Source organism: Astyanax mexicanus, chromosome 11 (genome assembly GCF_023375975.1).
Source record: "Astyanax mexicanus isolate ESR-SI-001 chromosome 11, AstMex3_surface, whole genome shotgun sequence".
In the NCBI taxonomy this organism is placed as follows: domain Eukaryota; kingdom Metazoa; phylum Chordata; class Actinopteri; order Characiformes; family Acestrorhamphidae; genus Astyanax; species Astyanax mexicanus.
In genome coordinates, this window is record NC_064418.1 from 16,780,136 (window position 1) to 16,805,743 (window position 25,608).

Below are 25,608 nucleotides of genomic sequence, written 5' to 3' on the forward strand. Positions count from 1 at the left end.
TTCAAAGAAACATCTCTTCTTTCAATTACTGTGATGTCCTGCATCTAATGGAGTAAATTTATATTACTCATTCTGTATGTTTATTATATCACTGTTGGTGTACTCTATAGACAGACTTGGCCCACCTACTTGTCGTCATGTAGAATAAGGTGGATGAGTAGGTGGACCTCTCTACTGTAAAATAGGGTCACTACCTGTCTAGACTAGGAGGACTACAGTACAGTATAATGCAGTGCTCTTCCTGCTCAAACCAAGCAAAAAGAAAAACAAACTGGACCAGCAGTGAATATTCCGCTATATAATCACGCAGATCATAGGCCCACCGAGTGAAGCAGGTGCCCAGTGACATTAAATACTCACACAGTATTATGCAAATTCTCCTTTTAATCACTGAAGATGGCTGAGTTGTGCTGACCCAGCGCTGCTCCGGCGGCTGACGGGGGACTCGGATGCGTCCGGAGGTTCCGTGGTGCGCCCCTGTCAGTCTGACGCTAAATAAATAAAGAGGTGTCTCTAATGATGCCATTGCATGCATAGCCAAGCAGCACTAAATGGATCAGTTGGTGAATTGCTGCACTGTAAAAGACATTTATAATTATCCTTCAGCGAGCGTTTCCATTATTCCGCATGGCTCAATGCCATGATCCCCCTATTAAACTTGGATGGATGTGTGCTTTGCTGATAAATGCTGCATGAGGACAGTTCCCTCACAGTTTCTCCTTAATAAAGAAGCTGATATATCACCATATATGGGTCACCTGAAGAATGTCTATAGCTAACCCTTATATCAAGGGTTATATTTGTTTAACTACAGTCTTAGGAGTCTTAGGTTTGGTTTGACTAATCAGTTCCGCATGCACACTAATCATACATAACATTATGACCACCTGTGGCACATTTTTTCAGCTCCACTGATCATATACAGTAGGACAATTTTTAGTTCTATTGTATAATTACAGTCTGTAGTCCTGTATCTGGTTCTCTGCTTACTTTATTATTCACCCTGTTCTTCAATGGTCAGAACCCCATTATTCTCAGCTTCAGCACTGTGGTGGTGTTAGTTGTTGTTTTGGTACGTTTGGTAAGTGTATCAGATGCAGCAGTGCTGCTGGAGTTTTTAAACACTGTTCACTCTATAATAGCTTTAGTATACTTCTTGCAGAGATGACATTCACTTGGCCTCAAAGAACAATGTGCAGTAATTAGTTGCAGACGTTGTGCATGGGCATCTTCACGACACTGCTTGTAGGTAGCAGGAAATTAACCTTTAGAATCTATGCCAGTTTGTGAACTCTAGAAGGCTCATTTTGCTCTGTCAGTGCTTGTAAAACGTTATAAGAACATTTAGCAGGGTTCCGAGTGGTCCAGCAGGCTAAGCACTGCCACTATGATCAGGAGATTGTTGGTTCGAATCCCGTTCATGCAGCTTGCCATCGGCTACCGGAGCCCTGAGAGAGCACAATTGGCCTTGCTTTCTCTGGGTGGGTAGATGGCGCTCTCTCTCCCTACATAATTCCAAAGGGTGATGTCCGCACCACAAGCATCTGTGAGCTGATGTATAGAAACAGTGTCACTGCACTTTCCTCTGAGCGCGCTGATTACTCAGCAATGTTGCATCAGACACCGTTTGAAAAGTTTGAAAAGTGGTGGCTGACTTAGCATGCATCGGAGGAGGCACGTGCTAGTCTTCACCCTTCTGGTGTTGGGGCATCATTAGTCATAAGGGGAGTCCTATTGAGGTGGTTGGGTAATTGGCTGTGTAAATTGGGGAGAAAATAGAAAAAAATGACAAAAAAAGTCTAAAAGAACATTTAGCAACATTATGAAAAGGTTTCAGTAAGGTTGGCGTGTAACATTACAAAAATAATGTTCCATGAATGTTCTTAAAACGGGTGACATAATAACGGTTAGCATCACAAAATTTTTTGAATATTCCAGCTAGACAAATAATAACATTATGGAAACGTTAAACGTAATGGTCCCAAAACTAAACATAAAAACACTGATACAATTGACATTGCAGTGATGTTACTGCATGCAGCTTGCCATCGGCTACCGGAGCCCTGAGAGAGCACAATTGGCCTTGCTTTCTCTGGGTGGGTAGATGGCGCTCTCTCTCCCTACATAATTCCAAAGGGTGATGTCCGCACCACAAGCATCTGTGAGCTGATGTATAGAAACAGTGTCACTGCACTTTCCTCTGAGCGCGCTGATTACTCAGCAATGTTGCATCAGACACCGTTTGAAAAGTTTGAAAAGTGGTGGCTGACTTAGCATGCATCGGAGGAGGCACGTGCTAGTCTTCACCCTTCTGGTGTTGGGGCATCATTAGTCATAAGGGGAGTCCTATTGAGGTGGTTGGGTAATTGGCTGTGTAAATTGGGGAGAAAATAGAAAAAAATGACAAAGAAAGTCTAAAAGAACATTTAGCAACATTATGAAAAGGTTTCAGTAAGGTTGGCGTGTAACATTACAAAAATAATGTTCCATGAATGTTCTTAAAACGGGTGACATAATAACGGTTAGCATCACAAAATTTTTTGAATATTCCAGCTAGACAAATAATAACATTATGGAAACGTTAAACGTAATGGTCCCAAAACTAAACATAAAAACACTGATACAATTGACATTGCAGTGATGTTACCAGAACATTTCTAAGCACATCTAAGAAAATCCTGTCCTGACATCCTAGCAACCAAAAATTGTTAGTTGGGAAGCATGTTCAGAGACAGAAGCTCTGAATCCGTTGCTGCACAGTTACACTGCCCACAGGAGATTGTTGGGGGACTATTCTCAATCCAACAGGGGCAGTCAGGATTTTATCATCTCAGTTTCTCCTTAATAAAGAAACTGATATATATATTACAATATATAGGTAATCTAAAGAAAGCCTATCGCTAACCCTTATATCAATGTATTCACTTCTCTACAGAGTCTTAGCCTTTAATATTCTGTGTAGGTTAGTAATTATATTTTGTTCTGCATGTATAATGAGATGCACCTAATCTTTCACTTCACTATTCATCTGTTCCAGTCAAATGACTTCTCTCTAAATTACCGTATTAGGAGAACAATAGAGAATTAAAAGATAGCGAATCTTAGTCGTAAACAAAAAACAAACAAAAAGACAAATGAATAAATAACAGCATGTTTAAAGAATAACAACAGCAAGTAGAAAACAGCATATCCTGAAGAAAATGCAGAGTGGCTGAGCAGCCTAAGCAGTTCCTAGTTCCAAGCAGTTGATGTGGTCAGCAGGGTAGAAATGGTGTCTCTGTTCCAGGTGGTTGCTATGGTGTTGCCAAATGGTTGCTATGGCATCTCATGTTGCTGCTATGGTAGGCAGGTAATTTACCTAGACCTACTAAATGGTGCCTGCTGTAGTGTTAGTAATGTGGCCTCTAGATGGTTGCTGTGGTATGCCAGGTAGTAGCAAGATGGGTGATAGACAGTGGTTGCAGTGGTGTTGCTAAATGGCTGCGTTGGTTTCCCAACTGTTTGCTATGTTATATATTTCAAACCATGGGAAGTAAACTATAATCACTTTGTTTGCTAAACTTTGATTAAAAACTATCAGTAAAATACAAATGTATATATTTTCTATTTTACTTTTTTACATAACAAGGTCATACTTTGAAATGGTTACATAGATTTATTCATTACTGATTTTGTCTGGTATTTTTTTCCTGCAGCTGTCTTGCCTGATACAGACTTTGTAGTGCAATAAACATCTTTTACACTTACAGTGAATGGACAAACTTCGCTCTAGCACTACAGTTCCCAGAATGCACCGCCACATGTCTTGACTTAGTCACTCACAGACCATTTTCATACCTGCCACTGATTCTGTAGTCCAAAACCGACTCTTTACTCTTACAGTGAATGGGGTAACTTTGCCTCCCTACTACAATTCCCAGAATGGATCTGCCCAGCCAATCACAGGGCATTTTCACATTAGTTCCCAGAATTTTGAGTCGGCTATAAGTTGAGAGTAATTTATGTCGGTGTATTGTGACTAGGGTTGCAACGGTATGAGATTTTCACGGTATGATAACCGTCTCGGAAAATACCGCGGTATCACGGTTATCACGGTATCACAGTTTGTTACATATATTATTATTTTTTTGTTCAATAAACTATTTATTGTAGAAACTACACCATCAGGTGAAGGAAACCATGTTTTTCCACTACTCTTAAGGGCATTAAGAGTGTATATATAAAAAAAAGTTGGTATATAACCAGATACTGCAGAAAGAGGGGATTTATTTCTGACATGATCCTCACAATAGAGATTTCTATTTTAAGGCTTTCACACCTTAAAACCTTCAACATATGAAAAACAGGCACGTCAGAATTTGAAAATTAACGCATGTAAATGAATGGCGTCTTTCACGTCCAGTCCGGCCAGGACCTTTACACGGACACGTGAATCCATCGTAGCACGCACTTCACTCCTGTACCTGCGTGCCCAAATTTCGGATAACGCTTACCGCATGGGTTGTGCTCGACTACAAAGAGGTTTTATTTAGGTTCAGATTAAAATTATAAACTGAACACATACTTTGCGCTGCACAGCGGGGTGGTGTTCTCGGAGATGGGAGAACAGGTTTGATGTATTTCCTCCTTTAGCTGTGACTACGGCCACATTGATTACAAGCTTGTTGATTACAAGATTACAAGTCTGTTTTCAGGCTGTTTGAATGAGCGAAATATGATCAGAATGATGTAAATTAACACTAACATAGAAGCATAGAACTATTATTTAATTAAAATTATTTTTAAGAACAGCTAAACACAGTGCGGAGAAGTTCACGTGCGAGAGAGAGAGAGAGAGAGAGAGATTTGCGTGTTCTGATGTGAGCTACTTACAGGTAAAGGTTCTCTTTTATCTCCTTGTGCTCATTTTAGTCCAATTCATAATTCTGCAGTTTCTCAGTGTTTTCTGTCGTATTCTTTCGTATCGCGAGCGCTTACAACTAACACCGCGGACCGCGAGGTGCAGCCGTGCTGCCGCTGTTATGCCGAATCCGACTCCCTGCTCAATCCGACTCCCGCTTCGCGGACAGAATCGGCACAACACCCCCCCCCGCTGTAGAACTGCGGGAGTGAAAACAGCGCTTATAATTAAGTTAGTTAAGTTTCAGTTTTCGTTATTTGGTTCGTTTTCATTAACAATAATAATTGGTTACTTAGCATTAACATAGTGATTATCACACCAGAGCTTTATTTAAAAATAAAATATATAATTAAAAAACAGATGCCTACATCTCAGACTATTTTCTAGAGCCCAACCCGACCCGGCCCGAGGAATGTGGTGGGAAATCTCGGCCCGAACGGACCCGATCTCGGGTCGGGCCTCGCGTCAGGTCTGGTTCGGGCAGAGAATCTAAGCTCTAGTCTGATGCACTTTCTGCCGTTCTCACCGCTGTGTGCTGAGTAGCTGAAGCGGAGCAGAGTTGCGCATGCGCGGGTGACTTTCTCCGCTGGCTTGCGTTTTACCGGTAATAAGCAAACACACACGGTATGATAACCGTGCATTTTAATACCACGGTATACCGTGAAACCGGTTACCGCTGCAACCCTAATTGTGACTGGCTGTTTTAGTTTTCAGTAAGTTTTATAGATTGAGAGAATTGAGGGTTAAGTTTAAAAATGTACATCATTTGATAGCAAAACTAATAAATGGCAAGAAAGAGTGAAATTCTAAATCTCATTACAGCAAACATGAAACTAACTCCCCTTCAGTCCTGTGCTATCAGATAAGGGCAGAGCCTCTATAGCGTTTGGTGGAAGTAGAAGTCATGTGTAGACCTGCTGTGGGTCATCTTAGAATTAGTGAATAAATTCTCTCCTGTTAACGGTAAGAAAATGCATTTCAAGGATCAGCAAATCAGCCTGACTGGTGCGACCTCGGCTTCCCCTCAGGCAGCACTCTGCTCTGAAAGGATGTCAGGGTCCTTGACGCCTCGTCCGTTCCAGGCCTCGGCCGGTGGCGTCCGCATTTGGCCTAAACGAGACAGTCTCTCGTTAGCTAAAATAGACCGCACTCCCTCCCCGGCGCCGTGTACCTGTAATGTTTTCTCTGCGCTGCTTCCATAAATACCCGGAACACACAGAAATCACACTTCCCCCTTCCCACTTCCTCTCGCTTTCCTCAGCGCTGCGTCTCCTTTTTGCTGTCCCTCTAATGAGAAACATTACACAGTAATGAGCTGAAAAATCTCCTAGATCAAGAGAATTCCGCAAAATAACAGTGTAAACAAGTCTGAAAAATAATGACCACCCACCCCGCCCTTCCCCCCGTTCCTCCGCTCTCGCGTGTGTTTTCTTTCTATTTCTGGGTATTTTCTCTTTCTTAGGAATGCATGTGTGGATTATAGATGACATTCTGCGGCAGTGCACTGCCAAAAGTCTTCAAAAGCTCCTTACGCTTGCACACTCACGCCTTTGATAGGCCGTAATGTAAGCAGAGTTTGAACAACTTTCCCCCCGAACATGTCAGTTTTTTCACGGCTCAAAACTCGACTCTCGCGCTTCTTTTCTCACGAAATCTCACGCTCTCTTTTTTTTTTTCTGAAGGCAGGTGCATGTTGGAGATTGCATTATGTATGCCGACAGCCTTACCTTGCTCACAAAGATGCAAACTTGGGGGGAAAAATGCGCGTTGCGGCTTAAGGAGCGGTTCATATTGAGGGCATACACAGCGCCGACACAGGCGAAGACTTGGATTCCAACACAATGTGTGATGATCAGTATATGCTCATCTTTATACATTCTCCCAAAATCCAGACTCAGGAGAGAGCGGTGAAAACCTATCATACTGTGATTGTAGTAAACTGCAGTTTGTAACCAAGAAAACCCAATGAATTCTAAATCTGTCAGAAAATAGGGTATATACAGTAAGGAAAATAAGTATTTTTTTACAGGTTTTTCCACCCACAAAGAATGGAGTGGTCTCTAATTATTATTATTATAGATAAACTTAAACCGTGAGAGACAAAATAAAAAAAAAATACAAATAAATAATTTAATTTAAATAATTAAATAATATTTTATTGCATGAAATTAAAACAGAAACCTTAGTTCTTAGCCAAGTTTGCACACACTACAGCAAGGATTTGGTCCCATCTCTCAATACATATCTTTCAGGTTGCAGGGCTGACTCTACTGACTCTACTTTCAGCTCCCTCCAAAAATTTTGCATTAGGTTCAGGTCTGAAAATGGGCTAGCCCACTCCAGGACCTTAAAATGCTTCTTATTTAGTCACTACTTAGCTGACCTGGCTGTGTGGTTCAGGTCATTGTCATGCTGGAGGACCCAGCCACGACCCATCTTCAATGCTCTTGTGAGATTGTGGGCCAAAATCTTGCAATACATGATGCCATCCATCCTTACTTTAAGATGGTGCAATCATCCTGTCCCTTTTGTTGAGAAGCACCCCCAAAGTATGAGATGATATCAAAAACCCTCTATTTTGGTCTTATCTGACCACATGAGATCTTGCATGGAGCCCCAGAGCATCCTTTGGTCATGGCTGTGGTGCAGAAGTTGGAATATAAATGGTTGAGTGTGTGGACAGGCTTTTTTTTATACAAATAACAAGTTCAAACAGGTGCAGTTAACACAGGTAATGAGTGCATAATAAGAGAAACTAACTTGAAAATGTCTAGAAACATTTCTTTTCCAGGAAAAGGCTAAACTGATGTGCATCTGGAGTGGAATGGATTCCAGGCAGTTGCTAGGATATTGCTGCATAATTGCTATGGTAATTGAGGTGTGTTTTTCTATGTCTCTGGCTGGATGTTGTGGTTTTGCTGAGTGTATGTTGTTGTATCCCAGGTGGATGATATGGTGTTGCTAATTAGTTAATAAAGGTGGTTGCTATAAGTGGACTAAATGGGAGCTTAGTGGGTGCTATGCATTTTAACTCGGTTGTTGTTGCTTAGTGGTTCCTATGCTATTGCTAAGTAGTTGCTATGGTACCCCAGGTTGTTGCTGTGGTAATGTTTAATTACCCAGGTAGTTGCTATTGTGTTCCAAAGTTTTTTTGTTTTTTTTTAAAGGTATTTGCTGTAATACTGGTATGTGGTTGCTTGCTGGTTGTTGGTTGCTATGGTGTTTCTTGGTGGCAGCTATTGCATCCCAGGTAGTTGCTCTGATGTGAAGTGGTTGTTATGGTGATGCTAAGTGGTTGCTACAGTATGGTATGCTGTGGAGTTCTAGAGTTGTTGCTTTGGTATCTAAGGTGCTTGCTATGATGTTGTTAAGTAGATGCTAGCTGGTTGCTATGGTGCTGTGGTATTCCAGGTAGTGGCTTTGGTGTTTCAGATGATTTTTTTTGTGCTTTATTCTTACATTTGAATGGCACTACAACTTTTGCACCTTGCTCATTCCTATAGATAAATCATGAAGCTGTGTTGATTTCTCACAAACAAGAAGAAGAATGGAAGAAATATGGTAAAACTAAGTGAACATTAGATACCATAAAATGGCACCATTACCGTTTTTTTCTTTTTTTTTTTTTTCTATATTTAGATGATCTTCTAGTCATAGACAGTAGGACCTCTCACAGGCTAAAACCGGCTCATTATTCAGCTGCTTCATTAGGACATTTTCACTTTCACCTTAAAAGGTGCATGTGTTACATTCAGCTATCATTAAAGGCGCATGGCATTAGAGGTGTAACGGAAAATCCAAATTAAGTATCTGCTAAAATAGAAACCATCTTTAGCTTATGATATTTTGTAGTAAGAATAAGGAATGTGTCTCCATGTTTTCCTCCAGGATCAGGATTTGTTCAGAAGATGATTGGTGATTCCTTTCTGGATCCCACATAACAGAGAACATTATAAGAAACATTTAGCAATGTTTTTAAAAGGTTCCAGGAAGGTTAGCCTGTAACATTGCAGAAATCATGCTTTAGGAATGTTCTGAAACTGTGTAACGTAAAATATTGCTTTGCATCACAACATTATTAGAATGTTTGTCACCTGATTTTCCTTGCTAGATGAATACTATGAATACTAACATTATGGATACGCCAAAAGTAACATCCCCAAAATATTGGCACATAGAAGTGTTGTTGCACCAATGTTATTTAGAATGTTTTAAAAGATAAAATAAAAGTGCTTTAAGAACATCCAGAAAATTGATAGATTAAACGTTTCATTTTAACATCCAAAAATTTTTAGCTGAATGGGCAACCAGTCTAAACACAGCTTAATATACAGCGGTATGAAAAGGTTTGGGCACCCCTGACAATTTTCATGATTTTCCTTTATTAATAATTGGTTGTTCAGATCAGCAATTTCAGTTAAATATATCATATAGCAGACGAACACAGTGATATTTAAGAAGTGAAATAAAGTTTATATGATTTACAGAAAGTGTGCAATAATTATTTAAACCTTCTAGCAGGTCTAGAGTGCGATTATTGTTTTTACACCTGTTCAATCAGACTGTATTAAGGGTACAAATGAACCAGAGTCCGGACCAAATAGTGCTGGTGTGAAAACATCCTTAGTAAAACTGATGTACTGTTAGACAGAGTAACGTAACATCTTCAGCCAGAGACCTTGATGTTGTCTTGTTTTCTGTAGAATCGTACGTGGCGGACTTCGACGGCCGAAGCTCTCTGCTTTACCGGTTCAATCAGAAGTCGATGAGCACAGTGAAGGACGTGATATCTCTGCGCTTTAAGAGTCGGCAGGCAGAGGGTGTACTGCTACATGGAGAGGGTCAGCGAGGAGATTACATAACTCTGGAGCTTCACCGCGGACGACTAGCTCTGCACCTCAACCTCGGTGAGTTTTGCTTTAGTTTTTCCCTAGTCAGCCTTATTTTAATCGGACTGTCTTTCTCAGAATAGTTGGTTCATAGTTCATTTCGGTCATAATAAAAATGAATCAGAATTTGGAATCAGAACTTTTGTTATACTACCATGTTTTTTCACATTATTTGAGTAAATATGATCATTTCACAAGTGTGCATGCCATCCAGAAAGTATAAGTTATAAGTAATTAAATGTGCATTGTTTTGTGGGAGCTGTATTGGATTAACACAGACAGATAATTTAAGCTCTTCCAATCCACCATGATTTAATGAGAACAGTAAAAGATAAAGAATAAAGGGATATTCAAAAGTACTGAATAAATAAAATGTATTATTATATGTATTATTTGGACACATGTATGCTTTCAAATATGGAACTGTATTAAGAAACAATCAAGGTCAAGACTAGGGCTGGGTGTAGTTTTAAAAGTTTCGATACCAATACGATACTTTGAATTTGGTACCAATACACAAACAATACTGTTTTTTATACCTTTTTCTAGATTGTAACCAAAATATACAAAAATAAATAATTAATCTCACACACTGTATTTACTGTATTTATCAGCCTACATGAGTAATCTTATTCTCATACAGTCACCATGAGAGGCTACAATCTTTCTGGATCTTGTTTGAATGAAAATAACGAGCATGTTTTTGGCGCTTGATTAAGAACAAAAACAACAGCATTACTTTAACTACTTAAACTTTAAATCTTTTTTTTGTAAGCAAATTACTGGATGCATAAAATAACTAATAATAATATGTTTTTTATAAATATGAGCATTACATTAAATTATATTTATTTTAGTGTTGTCAGTCATTGAAAATGTAATTATAATTAGAGGTTTACCTCTGTTTGACTTACTGTATTATATATCTCAGGGTAGAGTGCTAGAGAAAGAGAGGGAGACAGCACAAGTGAGCGAAAGACTAAAGATCAAGAGCGAGAGATCAGTGATGGTTTGGAGAGACATGTCATCTGCTGGTGTTGATCCACAGTGTTTTATTATCAAGTCTAAACTCAGTGCAGTTTTGTTTTCCCACAAAATCTTAAAGCACTTCATGTTTCCTTCTGTTGACAACTTTTATGGAGATAAAAGGACTTGGTACACTGCCAAGAACTGGCAAAAACTATATATATTCTAACTTTTTAAAACACTGATTTTTGGAATTTCATTGGCTGTAAGCCATAATCCTCAACAATAAAAGAAAAAAAAACACTTAAAATAGATGTTAGAATTACTGAAATAAAGTAACTTTTCAATGATTTTTGATGCACTTTTAATAGTTAATCCATTACCCAAAAAGTACATAGCAAATAGATTTGTGTTGCAACTAGAATGCAATGGATCTGATGCACTTTAATGCTTCCTTTGTGATAATCAGCAAAAAGAATATGTTCTAAAAAACACTCGTCTAACAATAGCCTCTCTGCCTCTGTCAGATGACACCAGGGTCAGGTCCAGCAGCGGGCGTATGGTGGTCACACTGGGCAGCCTCCTGGATGACCAGCACTGGCATTCGGTGCTCATTGAGCGCTTTAACAAGCAGGTCAACTTCACCTTGGACAGACACACGCAGCACTTCAGGGCCAAGGGGGACGGAGATTCTTTGGAGGTGGATTATGAGGTAGCTTCTTCACCCTTCCTCGTGTCCTCTATTCTACTAGAAAATAAATATAACTGTTATTAATAATAACAAGAGAAACTCTGAGGAACTTCTGTGGATGTTTTGTTGCTTGTAGACTCAGAACATAAGTGAACAACATCCAGAAAAAGGTCTAATTATCTAAGGAAGGAAAAAAGATGCTGAAATGGGCTGAGCATCCATGTGGTGGGATTTACTAAACAAACAGAAGCTTTTAATCTTTTTCATATTAAACAGAGATCAGAGCGTAACGTGCTGCTGGAACTGTACAATGAAGCGTAGATTTTATTTTCTCTTTGGAAAGCGTAAAGTAGAAAGTAGAGAGTTTGAAGTAAGCCCCTGCAGACGTGTTTTACTTATTTAACTCCTTTTATGTTTTTCTAACTTGCTGATATCTGCTTCTCAAAGCTCAGCTTTGGTGGGATCCCTCTCCCTGGAAAGCCCGGGACGTTCCTGAGACGGAACTTTCACGGCTGCGTGGAGAACCTGTACTATAACGGAGTAAACATCATCGATCTCGCTAAGCGACGCAAGCCTCAGATCTACAGCGTGGTAAGTCTGCTCTGTATTTTACACAGTATTGTAGCTTCAGCGAACAAAAGAGATGAGTTTAAGAGTGGAATTTGAATTTACAGATGTACAGCACTATGAAAAAGTATGCACACCCCTGATAATCTTCATGATTTTCCTTTCTAAATCATTGGTTCTTCAGATCAGTAATTTTAATTTCATATATACAGTATATAGCAGATGAGCACAGTGATATTTGAGAAGTGAAATGATGTTTATAGGATTTACAAAAAGTGTGCAATAATTCTTCAAATAAAATTAGACAAAAACTAAATTTGGGCACCCAAACAGAAAAATTACATCAATATTTACTAGATGGATCCTCCTTTTGCAGAAATAACAGCCTCTAAACGCTACCTATAGCTTCAGCTTTAACAAGATTTCCAGTACCTGCACTGATCACACATCCCCACAGCATGATGAACCACCAACAAATTTTACTGTGGGTAGCAGTAAAGTGTTTGTCTTGGAATGCTGTGTTTGTCCCCATCATGCATAAACAACCTCACTCCAAATAACTCAATTTTAGTTTCATCAGTCCACAGAACCTTGTTCAAAAATGAAGCTGGTTTGTTCAAATATGCTTTAGCTTTAGCATACCTCAAGCGACTCTGTTTGTGGCGTGTGCTCAGAAAAGGCTTCTTCTGCATTACTCTCCCATACAGCCTCTCCTTGTGTAAAGTGAGCTGAATCGTTGAACAATTCCACCTGACTGCTGGAATCTCTGAGGTTTCTATCTCAGAAATCTATGAGCTTTTTATATCCTTCCACTAAACCATGATGTTGAACGATCTTTGTTTTCAGGTCATTTGAGTTTTGTTTTGGGGCTCCCATATTGACACTCTTTACAGAAAATGCAAAGAGGAGAAAAACTTGCAATTGGCACCTAAACCCTTTCTCATATTTGAATTCCTCTATTTATGTATGAGCTTACCAAACCAATTTTGTTTTCCAGTAATTAGTGCTGAAGGTATTCAAATCAATAAAATGACGGGAGCCCACATTCTGTTCTGTAACTTCATGTCATTTCTAAAATATCACTGTGTTCTTCTGCTATATTATATATTTAACTGAAATTGCTGATCCAAACAACTAATGATTTATAAAGAAAAATAATGAAATTTATCAGGGGTGCCCAAACTTTTTCATACCACTGTAATGTAAACTGGAGCTGCACAATATATCACCTCCCTCACAGTGCAGAATATTAACATCGCAGCATGTAATGTAAAATAAGAAGTAATTCAACTAATTGGTGCAAAAGGAAAATTCACATGTAGGACTACTGACTATTGGGTACCACTTTAAAATAAGACTAGCTTTATAAAGGGTTTATAAATGGTTATAAATGGTTTAAATGGTTTGCCCTTTCTACGTATGTGTTATAACTGATTATTAATGTTAATGTTTAAAGACATTTACAACCTAATTAGTAACCATTAATAAACTAATTGTAAACATTTATAAACCCTTTATAAAGGTAGTCTTATTTTAAAATGCTGCCAACTATTGAAATGTGGTGAAAATTCTGTTTTTAAAATTGCAATATATATAGCAGAACAAAATTGGAGCTGTGGATTTTTTTGGATATTTTGGAATATATGGTGGTATCATTGGCAGGATATCATTTTTTAAATTCTTGATAAATGGAACAAGATAATTGCTTTAACATTAATACTTTTAAAGGGATTTTCACTGAAAGTTGAGAGAGTTTTTGATTTGAAGATTTTTATAGATGCCCCAGGCCCGTGCCCCTTAGCTTGTTTCACACACGTGGACATGCAGCAGTGCATAAATACAGCTTTTACATCAACAGTAAACAGAATACAAAATAATAAAACATTGCTTTTTCTGTAAATGACTTGCTTGCACACCTTCACAGCATGAACAAGCAGGTCAGTTTCCTCTGCTGAGAATCACAGAAGCACTGCACCATTAAAATAGTCTACCAATCTACCAAAGTCAAAACACACATGGCTCTTTAAAGGGAAGGGCAGGTGACACACTAATTGGTTTATTTCATGTTACGCCCAAAACACACCCATGATTAATTAGGATAATTAATAGATGCCTTTTGTGTGTTTTGTACAAGGTGTACTTTTCCTGTTGTTACGATAGCAAAGACACACTGACATGCTGAAAATCAATCTGCACAGTGCACAGTTCACTGCTCACCTATAGATCACTAAAATATGGCCCATCATCTTCAGCCCATTCTGATCCAGTTCACTCATACTGGAGTTAATTTCAGACTGCAGCAGTCTGCTGTCGCGCAACAGTAGTTGGCGTTCACTGAAGAGTCATGTTCACCGAGATGATGATGATCTTATTGTCCTGTCCATCACAGCTCCTCCAGAGGACATCCGGCTGTCTCTCCGGCTCTGAGAGCAGAGTAAGGAGGCGGTGTGGTGGTTTAGAGGGGGCTGGTGATTGAGAGAGGCGGGGTGTCAGGCTGGCGGGGCTGGTGGAGCTAGTGAGGCGGCGGGTCCTCTGAGGCTGTAGTTCAGTGATCTGGTGTCGGCGTGGCCCTGTGGCACTGGGATCAATGAGGTGTTCACCTCGCACCGCGGTAACCTTTTCACGGCTACATGAGCTTCTGTCCCGCGGATGTGCTCTCCCTGCTCCTGCTGGTCTCGGCGGAGCTGCGCCGCTGACATTTATCCAGGCTGCCGGCTCCCCCCGGCGGGTTCAGCCCGTCTGGTTTAACCGCCACCTCCCCCTCACTCTTTACTTTTTTGATAGCCCCCCACTCTCCTCTCTCAGCTTCATTTTTAGAATGATGTACTCTGGCTTAGAGCATCTTCTGCCTGTCTGTTATTTCTGTCAGTATGGCTACATTCACATTAAAGGACTCCAATTTTATTCTTCTCAATTTGGATTCAATTTGAATTTGTTCACATTACCAGGCTGAAGTGAATTAAATCTGATTTTTTTTTTTTGCCTTAATATGAGACATCTAATGTTTTTTTAGGGTTGTGTGGACATATAGTACCAATCAAATGTTTGGACACACTTTCTGACTCAATATTTTATTTTTTTCCTACATTGTTAATACATTTCCTACATTGTTAATAAATAAAAACTGAAGTCCTCTAAACTATGAAGGAACACATAAGGAATCATGTCGATTCCTTAACCCTTTGAACCCTAGGCTGTTTTGGTGTGTTTTTTCTTTGTCAGTTCCTTTTTCAGGTCTTATAACACAGTAATTATATCAGACAGTCACATGTCATGAGCTCTTTTACTTTAGAAGCCATACGGCTGCTCAAAAATAAAATCATTTAAAATGTAAAAGGAAGCAGAATTTCTAAACCCCTGGAACCCGCCATGTTTTGGTCAACATTTTACCAAGCGCCTGTTTTTTTTTTTTTTTTTTAAACTTATTTAAAAAGATGTCTTATTTTTGAATCTATAGACTTTAAATATATTCACACCTAAGATATATTTTCAAAAATGTTATATGACTAGAGTGTATATGAGTTGAAAGCATGAGAATATTAATGATAGTTCATTACATGGATTATTATTACTTTGACAAAATACATGGAGAGCATCAGGGGGACGTATTTTTCTTGATAATCACACCTCTAAGATACATGTTGAGTATTAAAAACCTGACACTCACAGCAGCCTATGCCTTTCAGTGTTTTGATAAGGAAACACAAAGAAAACTATATACAAAAATGTGAACTTATCAGTCTAAATAAATAAAAATGTTTAGTGCAAAATAACTACTAAGTTAAAATGTACAAGTAAAATAAAAACTATATACAGTAGTGCCATACCTAGCTCTAGTTTGAGTGCAGGTAGATTCACACTTTTTCTGTGGACACTTTTGAGCCATTTACTGATATTATTTGGTTTAAAACATCATATAAATATGTTTGAAGCTCTAAAGGTAAATAATATTGATTGGGGAAGGAGATTTATTTAATTTTTCCGTACCACCTAAAATGCTGCAGCCTCTGTCGTCTGTTGCACCATTTAAAGTGGAATTGGAAATTTAGCTAGCTTACTAGCTGCTGAGATGAATACTAGCATTTTATAAGCTTCCTATAAAGAAAATGATAAAAAAAATACTGAAATTACTAGGGCTGGACCCGAATATTCGGGTATTCGGATATTCGTTCGTTGAGTAGGTATTCGGGACAGAACTGAACTGTTATTGGCTGGAGCGGGAGTTTAATCCAGACGATGCGGGAGCAAGAAAACTGTAATAATTGTAAAAAAAAAAAAAAAACCTAAATAAAACTCTCAACGCGCAGGATGGACCGACACACACACGCACACACCGATGGTGTTTGGACTGGGGTAAGGAACGGGACCACACTATTCAGCGCTGCTGTTTTAATAAATATATAAGTAAATTTGAAGCATTAAATGTAGTTTATTTAATTTATATTAGGAACGTGGGGCGGGAGTGGCAGAAATGTGTATGTGGCGGGCGGGCGCGGGATTAAAAGAAGCAATTTTTTTGCGGAGCGGTAACGAGACAGAAACGCGGGAGCGTGGAAGAGTGGGTTTAAAAATCAGTCTCGCGCAGACCTCTATTATACATGATAAAAAAAAAATGCAGGCTCTTCGAAACTGATTTATATAATAAAACGTAAGGGGTAATGTGGCAACAGTAGGGGCTAAATCGGTTACAAAAGCCTGGCCTACAAAAATGATGTCTGAACGAATTTCCTCTTATCTAATATAATTTAAAATGGTTTAAAAATGTAAAATAATTTCTAAGCAAACGAAATATTTAATATTGAGCTTATAGCCCAAGTGCAAAAATACAAAATCAGTAATACGGCTATGCCCTGCACAATCCTTAAACCGAAATAGACCAAGTACAATAACGTCATTAACAATGACTTTCCTCTACTCTAATATAATTTAACATGGTTTAAAAATATAAAATAATTTCTAAACAAACGAAATATTTAATATTGAGCTTATAGCCCAAGTGCAAAAATACAAAATCAGTAATATGCCCTGCACAATTCTTTAATCAAAATAGACCAAGTACAGTTTACAATGACTGTCCTCTAATATAATTAACAATGTTTAAGAATATAAAATACTTCCTGAACAAACGTTTTTTTTTTTGTTTGTTTTTTTAAGCAAATAGCCTAAGTGTGAAAACACAAACAGCAATTTACTGGGCTGGCTTGCGCAGCGGAGAAACCGTGCAGCAGCCTCCTAGCCTGCTTACGCAGCGGATAAGCCGCGTGTGGGGCAGCAGAAATTCCGGGATGAAAACACAAAGAAATCTGGGCTAAAAACACAGAAAAAATATGGGGTGAAAACACAAAAATATGGGGGATAAAAACACCAAAAATCCGGGGTGAATATGTCTCGTCGGTCAGAGCAAATTTAACATTTTTCAGTGGATTAAAGGGGCCGTGATCGTTTTTTAAAAACGAATATTCGAATATTCGCTTCGAATCAGTGCCGAATATCCGGAGCTCAAAAAACGCTATTCGGGCCAGCCCTAGAAATTACACATTAAACAATAAACTGAACATAAACTGTGGTAATATAGTGGTCATCATCCTTTAATATCTGCAGTGAGTTTCTGCGCAGTTTCTACCATTCCATCGTGGCGAGTGCTGTGTTCTTTGGGGTGACTTGTTGGGGAAGCAGCATCACTGTGAGAGACTGTAACAGGCTGGATAAATTGATCAGAAAGTGTGGTTCTGTGATGGGTGGGAAAGTAGACTATGTGAGGGATCTGGTGGAGAAGAGGGTGAGGTGTCTGTTGCAAACCATCCTTAACAACAACAGACACCCTTTACATGAGACTCTGGCTGCTCAAAAAAGCAGCCGCAGTAACAGGCTCCTTTCGCTGCGACATAAAACTGAGAGGTTCAGAAGGTCGTTCATTCCTACTGCCATAAGGCTGTACAACACCTCTTGTTGACGTGTGTACTCTGTGGTTTGTGTTTTGTTTTGTATATTTTTGTATAGTTGTTGCTGCTGGACAAATGAATTTCCCCTGTGGGGATTAATTAAGTATCTATCATCATTATCATCATCATCATCATCATAATTGTTTGCAAGGAAAATACTTACATTGGTGGGATTCTTTGGTTGCCTGTGGTGCCATCTTGCCAGTGATTCTCATAGCCCTCTATTTTAAATGTGTCATGTAGCCCTAACACCTGCCGCCTCCAGCTTAACAAGGTGGTAAGAATCAGGTAGAAGTTGGAAGAGCCAAGGGGTGAAATGGGATTGGGCCTTGGTCTTCCTTTCCTCGGGTGATCCTGATGAGAGCCAGTTTCATCATAATGTTTTTGATGGTCTTTGTGGCTGCATTTGAGGATACTTTTAAACTTCTCGAAAGTTTTCAGTTTAACAATTTTATTCTTTATTTAGTTGAGTAGTTCTTGCCATAATATGGATTAAAACATTACTCAGATAGAGCTATTCACTGTTTACCAACTCTACCTCTTCACAGCTTTACAGCTGATGCTCTCAAGCACATCAAGAAATTCAAGTAATTAATTCTTGACAAGTTCAGCACAGCTGTTAACTGAAAGCCAACTGTGAAACTTTGCTATCTAAGCAAGATGTGCCTACTTTGAAGAATTAAAATATGAAATAAAAGTGTTTAACAGTTTTTTTTTCATAACACACTACACAATTCCACATTGTGACATTTTGATATAAAGCAGTATCCACGAAAAGCTAATAAAATTGATGAGTAAAGATAAGCAGAGGATCTCCAATTTGTGACAAATGTTTTTTGTACTACATTGAGTATTACATCATGAACTTTAGCAGTCCTAATGCTAATAGAGCCGAGCTCCCTCGTACTGCCTCTGTTACCTCCTGTCTTCTGAAATAAACACAAACCCAAACAGACCTTTTCAGTCTGCTGCTCTCTAACTGACAGTCGTGCATGATCTGCCACAGTAAATCCTCCGCCAGACTGTTTGCTTCTGGATCCTGGTGCCCTTTTGACATTCCCCCGTCGGCATGTGAACTGACATGTGGCTTGGCACCCCCCCTCCTCTCTCCCAGGGCAATGTGACCTTTTCCTGCTCGGAGCCGCAGCTGGTGGCCGCTACCTTCCTGAGCTCCAGCAGCAGTTTCCTGTCTCTGCCGGCCCCGGCGCCCACTCTGGAGGGGCTGACGGTCCGCCTGCAGTTCCGCACTTGGAACCCGGACGGCCTGCTGCTGTCCAGCCGCCTGGAGTCGGACCAGGAGCCCTGCTACCTGCTCCTGCAGATCAGCAGCGGACGCCTACGCCTCACCCACCACACGTCCGACTTCAAGACCTCAGAAGTGTCCACTGGTAAGATAGAACATTTTCTGATTTTGAAAGTTTCATTTTTTTATTTGTTTTACTGGCAAACTTAATTTTTTCTTTTAAGGCAGAAAATTAAATATTGACTTCATATGTTTCTGTCTACACTACTGCGGATGATCAATACCATTTTTTCCAACTAAATATGATAAGATACCTACTTACAATTAAGCATTATATGATCGTGTAGTTATTAAATTAAAGTATTGCATTGCAACAGATAATTTGTTCATTCTGAGTTTTGTTGTGAGAATCACATTATCTTAACAAACAAACATATTTGAAAAGAAAAAAAAAATCTGCAGACAGATTTACTCTATGGACATATGTTCATTAGGACCACATCAGCCAATCGGATGAGACTTTCAGGGAACGAACAAATAGAAAGCGAACAGAAAGGCAGTGGTTGTGGTGGCTGAGTGAGCAGCGTTTTTGCAGTATCACTTTTTTTTCTTGTTTTTTATTCTATTTATTTATTTATTTATTTAACTGCCTGTGTAACTGGTGAAACGGTGGTAAGGGGGACTCTATATATATATATATATAATTCAGACTTGAATGATGAGGTTGTCTGTTTGTTAGCGCAGCAGTGTGCACTAAGGATCGGTTGTAGGTATCAGGGCCTTGTTGGTGAGTACAAGTATGAGTTCGTTAGTATGTTAGATGTTGATATCGGGCCTGATCTCAACATCTCTAGTCACTACAAATACCGTCTGTCCCATACCTGCTATCTAATGCAGGTAAAGTCCTGTATTATTTCAAAAACAAGTGCCTTATGATTAGAGATGGAAAAACCAATCGGTTATGACGTTGTAATCCTTAACTTGTGAAAATATCATCTAAACAACTTGCAGGATTATAAAAAAAATAGTAATATCGGCCAATGGCTTATAAAAAAAATATTCATAAATAGTTTACTTCCTCCAACCGGATATCCCTCTCCAGAGTGCATCTTTTAGCCCATACAGTGAGTAGCCATTAGTGAATAACGTAGCAGATCTGACAAACATCTTCAATCAGTATTGGCAAACAAAAACATGGTAAATCACTACTAATGATGAAATATCAATACGTAAGCAACCTTTTGGAATTGCCTGAAAAATTGCTGAATTGCCAGCATTGATTACTAATACAGTGTGGTCTGAGTCTTATCGAAGACTATGTTCACAATGCAGTCAAAAATGCATAAAAAACATCAGATTTGGTGGAAAAATTATTTTTGGCCACTGCTGTGTTAACATAGCAATAAGTCCACGTCATATTTGAATGCCATCTAACTTAATAACCTCTAAGCCACAACTTACACACCACCAATCAATAAAATAGCACCCATCTAGAAACCACTTAACACCATAGCAATCACCTGGGATACTATAGCAGTCATCTAGCAACAAAGAAATCAGCAACATAACAGTGTTGTTGGTTCAGTCTGAGTAGTTTATCATGTTTATAGAAATCCATTCAAATATGGAGAATGTAATCTATGTAGAATTATATAGTATAGCAATCTAGGCTCTGACATTGAATCAGTTTTTTAGATTAAAACATGTCCTATCATTCAGCTGGCAGACGTAAAGCAGCATAGTTGAAACAGCTCTCGGTGCTGCTGGTTGTCCTTGCTTAGGGATCGACAGTGTAAATGTCTTTCTTTCTTTATTATTATTGTTTTAGTCAGGCAATCCTCACCCGCCATGAAATCTTACCACTCAAATAAGCATGAGGTGTCAACTACTATGGATATTATAGCAACTGCATTGCATCTGCTTAGCAATATCCTACCAACCACTTAGCAAAACCATATCAACCATCCAACACCACCATAGCAAATGCTTAGCAACTGTGCAGCCACTTTAAAACACTAAAGCAACCATTTTTAATACCACACCAGCTACCTAGAAGGTAGCTCCCTAGGTGTTTGATGTGGTGGAGTGGATAACACACCGCCCTGCCAGTAACACATCATGTGGGAGACTGGGGTTCAGTTACTGGTCTGGGTGACTGGATGATGTGCTACACCAATAAGATTCCATGGGCAATATCCCTAACACTACATTGGCCCACTGGCTAAGAACAACAGCTAAATATCATAAAATGGCATAAATGTAAAAAGAAATGGCAAAACCTGGAACCTAGCAAAACTGTAGCAGCCGTCTAGCAACTGCCTTGTAACAAAGCAACCACACAGCCATACAAATACTTGGAAAGGCAGCGAATCCCAAAAGGAAAAGAAGTGAATTGGGCTTTTATTTTTAGTATAGAAATAAATACCATTTAAAAGTTATGTAACAATGCCACGAATATGTACAAATAAGTAACACCCAACCAACCACATTGGATACTGCATCAATCCATTAAAGCAGTACAGTGATCGATGTTGGTTTAGATTGTGTAGCTGATCATTTCTTTAGACATTTGCATTTGCAAAGGCTAAATCTGTGCAAAAGTAGAGAGTATAGAACATATTGTACTTAACAAACTTTAAGCCAACGTTAAAGCTAAAGCCATACCTTAAGTTAAACCTAGAGAGCTAAAGCTACACAAGGTGATTTGTGTTTAATTTATGGTATAGGAGTCAAAAAAGACCTTTATTAAAGTCTTTACCTTACATCGTTTTAAGGTGGAACAAAAAATTAATAAACATAAGTGAGACACATGTTGTTTAACTCCTCTAGCAGGCTCTAGGAACACTGATTGAGAAAAAAAAATAGAACTTGTCGCTAACAATGGCTTGACTAAATCTACCTTTGTTTTGGAATTGCTGATCACGCTGGCGCCTTTAATGCAGAATTTAAGGTGGAAGTAAAAACTCAGGGGAAAATGCTAATGCTAACTTGTTCGCTAAATGTGAGTAAGATGTAAAGTACATTTAATGAGAATGAGACAGGTCTTGTTTACCTACTCTAGCAGGCTCTAGGAACATTGAGTGAAAGAAAAAAATAGAATGAGTTTTCAACTATTTTAATAATAGATTTTAATAATTGTAATCTGTTTAATTGATTTGTTGTTGCAGCCGTAAATGGTTTGCACAAACAGTACATCCTGAGAAAATCTGCAAGCATTTAATAACTCAAATTGCAGAACAATGTGGACAGAAATATTAAATGATTTGGGCCTTAATTTTAACGGGGAATGAACAGTATTCGTAAGTTGTGATGTGAGCAGTGCTCTTTGTACTTTTTAAACACTGTATCCACTCTCTGTCCACTGTCCATGGATGTAGAAATGGGAAATGGGCATAACGTTATACTTGATCTGTGTAGTATAACAAGTATAGACACTGATGTTGAAACCCTTCTTTAAAGCACCCATGGTTCTACTCTTAACCTTAAACATGGCTTATCATTCAGCTGGCAGACGTAAAGCAGCGTAATTGAAAACAGCTCTCAGTGCTGCTGGTTGTGCTTGCTCAGGGATCGACAGTGTAAATGTCTTTCTTTCTTTATTATTATTGTTTCAGGCAGGCAATCCTCGCCCGCCATGACAGACTGACTCACTGCCGTGTTTAGAGCGACGTGCAATAAAGAGCCCAAACCCGACGGCTTATCTCACCACTCACGAAGCCAGGCGGTGGCACGTTTTTTTTTTTTTTTTTTTTCTAAGATAAACGTGTGAAATGTGTGGCAGTGGCAACCCACCCAAACAGGATTATCCAGTCGCACACGCTCAGACAGACAGACAGCTGCATATTCCACCCCAGCGGTGAATCTCGGCGTGCCGTTCAACAACAGTCATCAGAAGGAGTGAGAAGGAAAAAAAAAAAGGTGCTCTCCATCTGTCTGCGTTTTGGGGGGCTCGTCCGGGATGGTGCCGGTGCGGCGGTACACCTGCAGCTCTTGTTTTGTGTTTTTTCCCCCTCAGCGGCGCTGACGGAAACGCAGAGCTCAGTAATTATAGTCAATGGGAGACGGAGCGATGCGCCGGGCTGAGATCTGCTGAGGCCTGAACGTGAGATCGGGCTCAAACGGCAAGCAGATGGCCTGCACAGAGGGGCCCGCAGACACACAGCGGCCACACACAGCTTGTGTGCCCTTCACGTGTAATGGCCGGAATTAATTAAATCAAACCACATACAGCTTTTTTGCAGGGTTTTCTGCCAGGTTGGCTTTGATGCCGCTGCATATGAGTAACACCTCCTGTGTCAGCGTGCCTGTGTTTCGCTTCTGGTTTATATTGTACGATATGAAAGCTACTGGGCTGTGTTCTGGGTCCAGGAGAGCCCGCCCACACTAACTGGTATTTATAGTTCTAACATTTGTGGAAATCACACTTTTGTACAATTTTGTATCAGCCAAACTGCCAGAGTGTGGAAATAACAAAATAGCCAGAATATTTATACTGTGTGTAATATACAGCTCTGAAAAAAGTGACCACTTCAGTTTCTGAATCTGAATCCAGCACCTCACGAACTGCGTACATCGAAGAATCCTCCCCCTCCACCGCCGCGGGTGGTACGTCATCAGGAGCCCCCTCTGCTAGCGGACCCGGAACCATAGGCTTGAGGAGAGAGACGTGAAAAGAATTATTCACTTTATATTGCGCAGGAAGCTCCACCTTATAGGAAACCTCATTGATTTGAGACAGTATACAAAAGGGACCAATATACTTAGGCAGGAGCTTCCTGCAGCACCCCTCAAACCTGAAGTCCCGGGTCGAGAGCCATACACGGTCACCAGGCGAAAAGTGAGGGGTGTCACCACGGCGCTTGTCAGACTGCTCCTTGTAACGTTGGAGCACCTCTGAGACCTGCCGGTGAGTGTCCTCCCACACCCTAGAGGTGAACTGAGGCCCTTGATCAGACAAAATGTCCTCGGGAATACCATAGTGTCTAAACACGTGAGTATAGATTGCTTGAGCAGTTTGGAACGCAGTGGGCAGGGAAGGAAACGGGATAAATTTAACACCCCTAGAGAATCTGTCAATCACTGTAAGGATTGTGGTATAACCCTCTGAAACAGGTAGATCTGTCACAAAATCCACAGCTAAATGCGACCAAGGTCGCTCAGGCACTGGTAGAGGCATAAGTTTACCGGCTGGAAGGGTCTTGGGAGTCTTACACTGAGCGCAGACCGAACATGACGTAACGAAAGTGTGTATGTCGGCTTTCATGGTTTCCCACCAATAGCGAGAGGAAATTGACTGTAGCGTGCGCGTCACACCAGGATGACCTGAAGATAGAGCAGAGTGGGCCCACGTAATTAATCTATCTCTGAAACGAGGTGGAACAAAGGTCTTATCCTGAGGACAATCTGCTGGAGGTGGATGACCAGCATTGGTTTCCATAATCTGGTCATCCAACTCCCAGCGTATGACAGCTATTTCTACTGAAGGCGGAAGGATACGCTCGGTTTCGGTTACATCATTTGCGCTGTCCGTGGTGCTGAAAACCCTGGAGAGCGCGTCAGCCTTGGTGTTGCGGGTACCTGGACGAAACGAAATGGAGAACTGGAATCTCGAAAAGAATAGAGACCAGCGAGCTTGACGGGGATTTAATCGTTTAGCGGTTTTGAGGTATTCGAGGTTTTTGTGATCCGTAAGTACTGTAAACGGGTGTACGGCCCCTTCCAGCCAGTGACGCCATTCTTCCAATGCCAGTTTTACAGCCAACAATTCCCTGTCTCCTATACCGTAATTACTTTCGGCCGCAGATAACTTACGTGAAAAGAAAGCTATGGGATATAGTTTGGGGGGTGACCCACTGCGCTGAGAGAGGACCGCACCAACTCCGGTCTCAGAGGCGTCAACTTCGACTGTGAAAGGGAGATTCGGATCAGGATGCTTAAGAATGGGAGCGGATACAAAAGCAGCTTTAAGTTTAGCAAAGGCGTGCTGAGCCTCAGAGGACCACTTTAGAGTTTTTGTGGCTTTCCTAGTCAGAGCCGTAAGTGGGGCAGCAATGCTACTGAAATTACGTATAAAGCGCCTATAAAAATTAGCAAAGCCTAGGAAGCGCTGGAGATCTTTAATAGTCTGGGGAGTGGGCCAACTCGTGACGGCTTCCACCTTATTATCGTCCATGAGGACACCATTCGCGCTAATTATGTAGCCGAGAAATGCGATTCTCTGCCGGTGAAATTCGCATTTTTCGGCTTTGGCATAAAGACTGTTTTCGGATAAACGCTGGAGGACTAGACGGACTTGTTGGATGTGAGTAGTAAGATCAGGGGAATAGATCAATATATCGTCTATAAAAATTATGACGAATTTACCCAACATATCTCTGAATAAATCATTCATGAATGATTGGAACACGGCG

General features: G+C 40.0%; 1 protein-coding gene across 1 annotated transcript in view; it reads left to right on the forward strand.

Annotated features, from left to right (window-relative positions):
- Positions 1 to 25,608, forward strand: part of cntnap5a (contactin associated protein family member 5a) — a 246,642-nt gene that overhangs the window by 114,803 nt on the left and 106,231 nt on the right. Inside the window, exons 5-8 of the mRNA XM_022679490.2 lie at positions 9,604 to 9,807; positions 11,283 to 11,467; positions 11,894 to 12,037; positions 19,070 to 19,343. Coding sequence (XP_022535211.2) covers positions 9,604 to 9,807; positions 11,283 to 11,467; positions 11,894 to 12,037; positions 19,070 to 19,343 — 807 coding nt within the window. The remainder of the gene's footprint in view (positions 1 to 9,603; positions 9,808 to 11,282; positions 11,468 to 11,893; positions 12,038 to 19,069; positions 19,344 to 25,608) is intronic.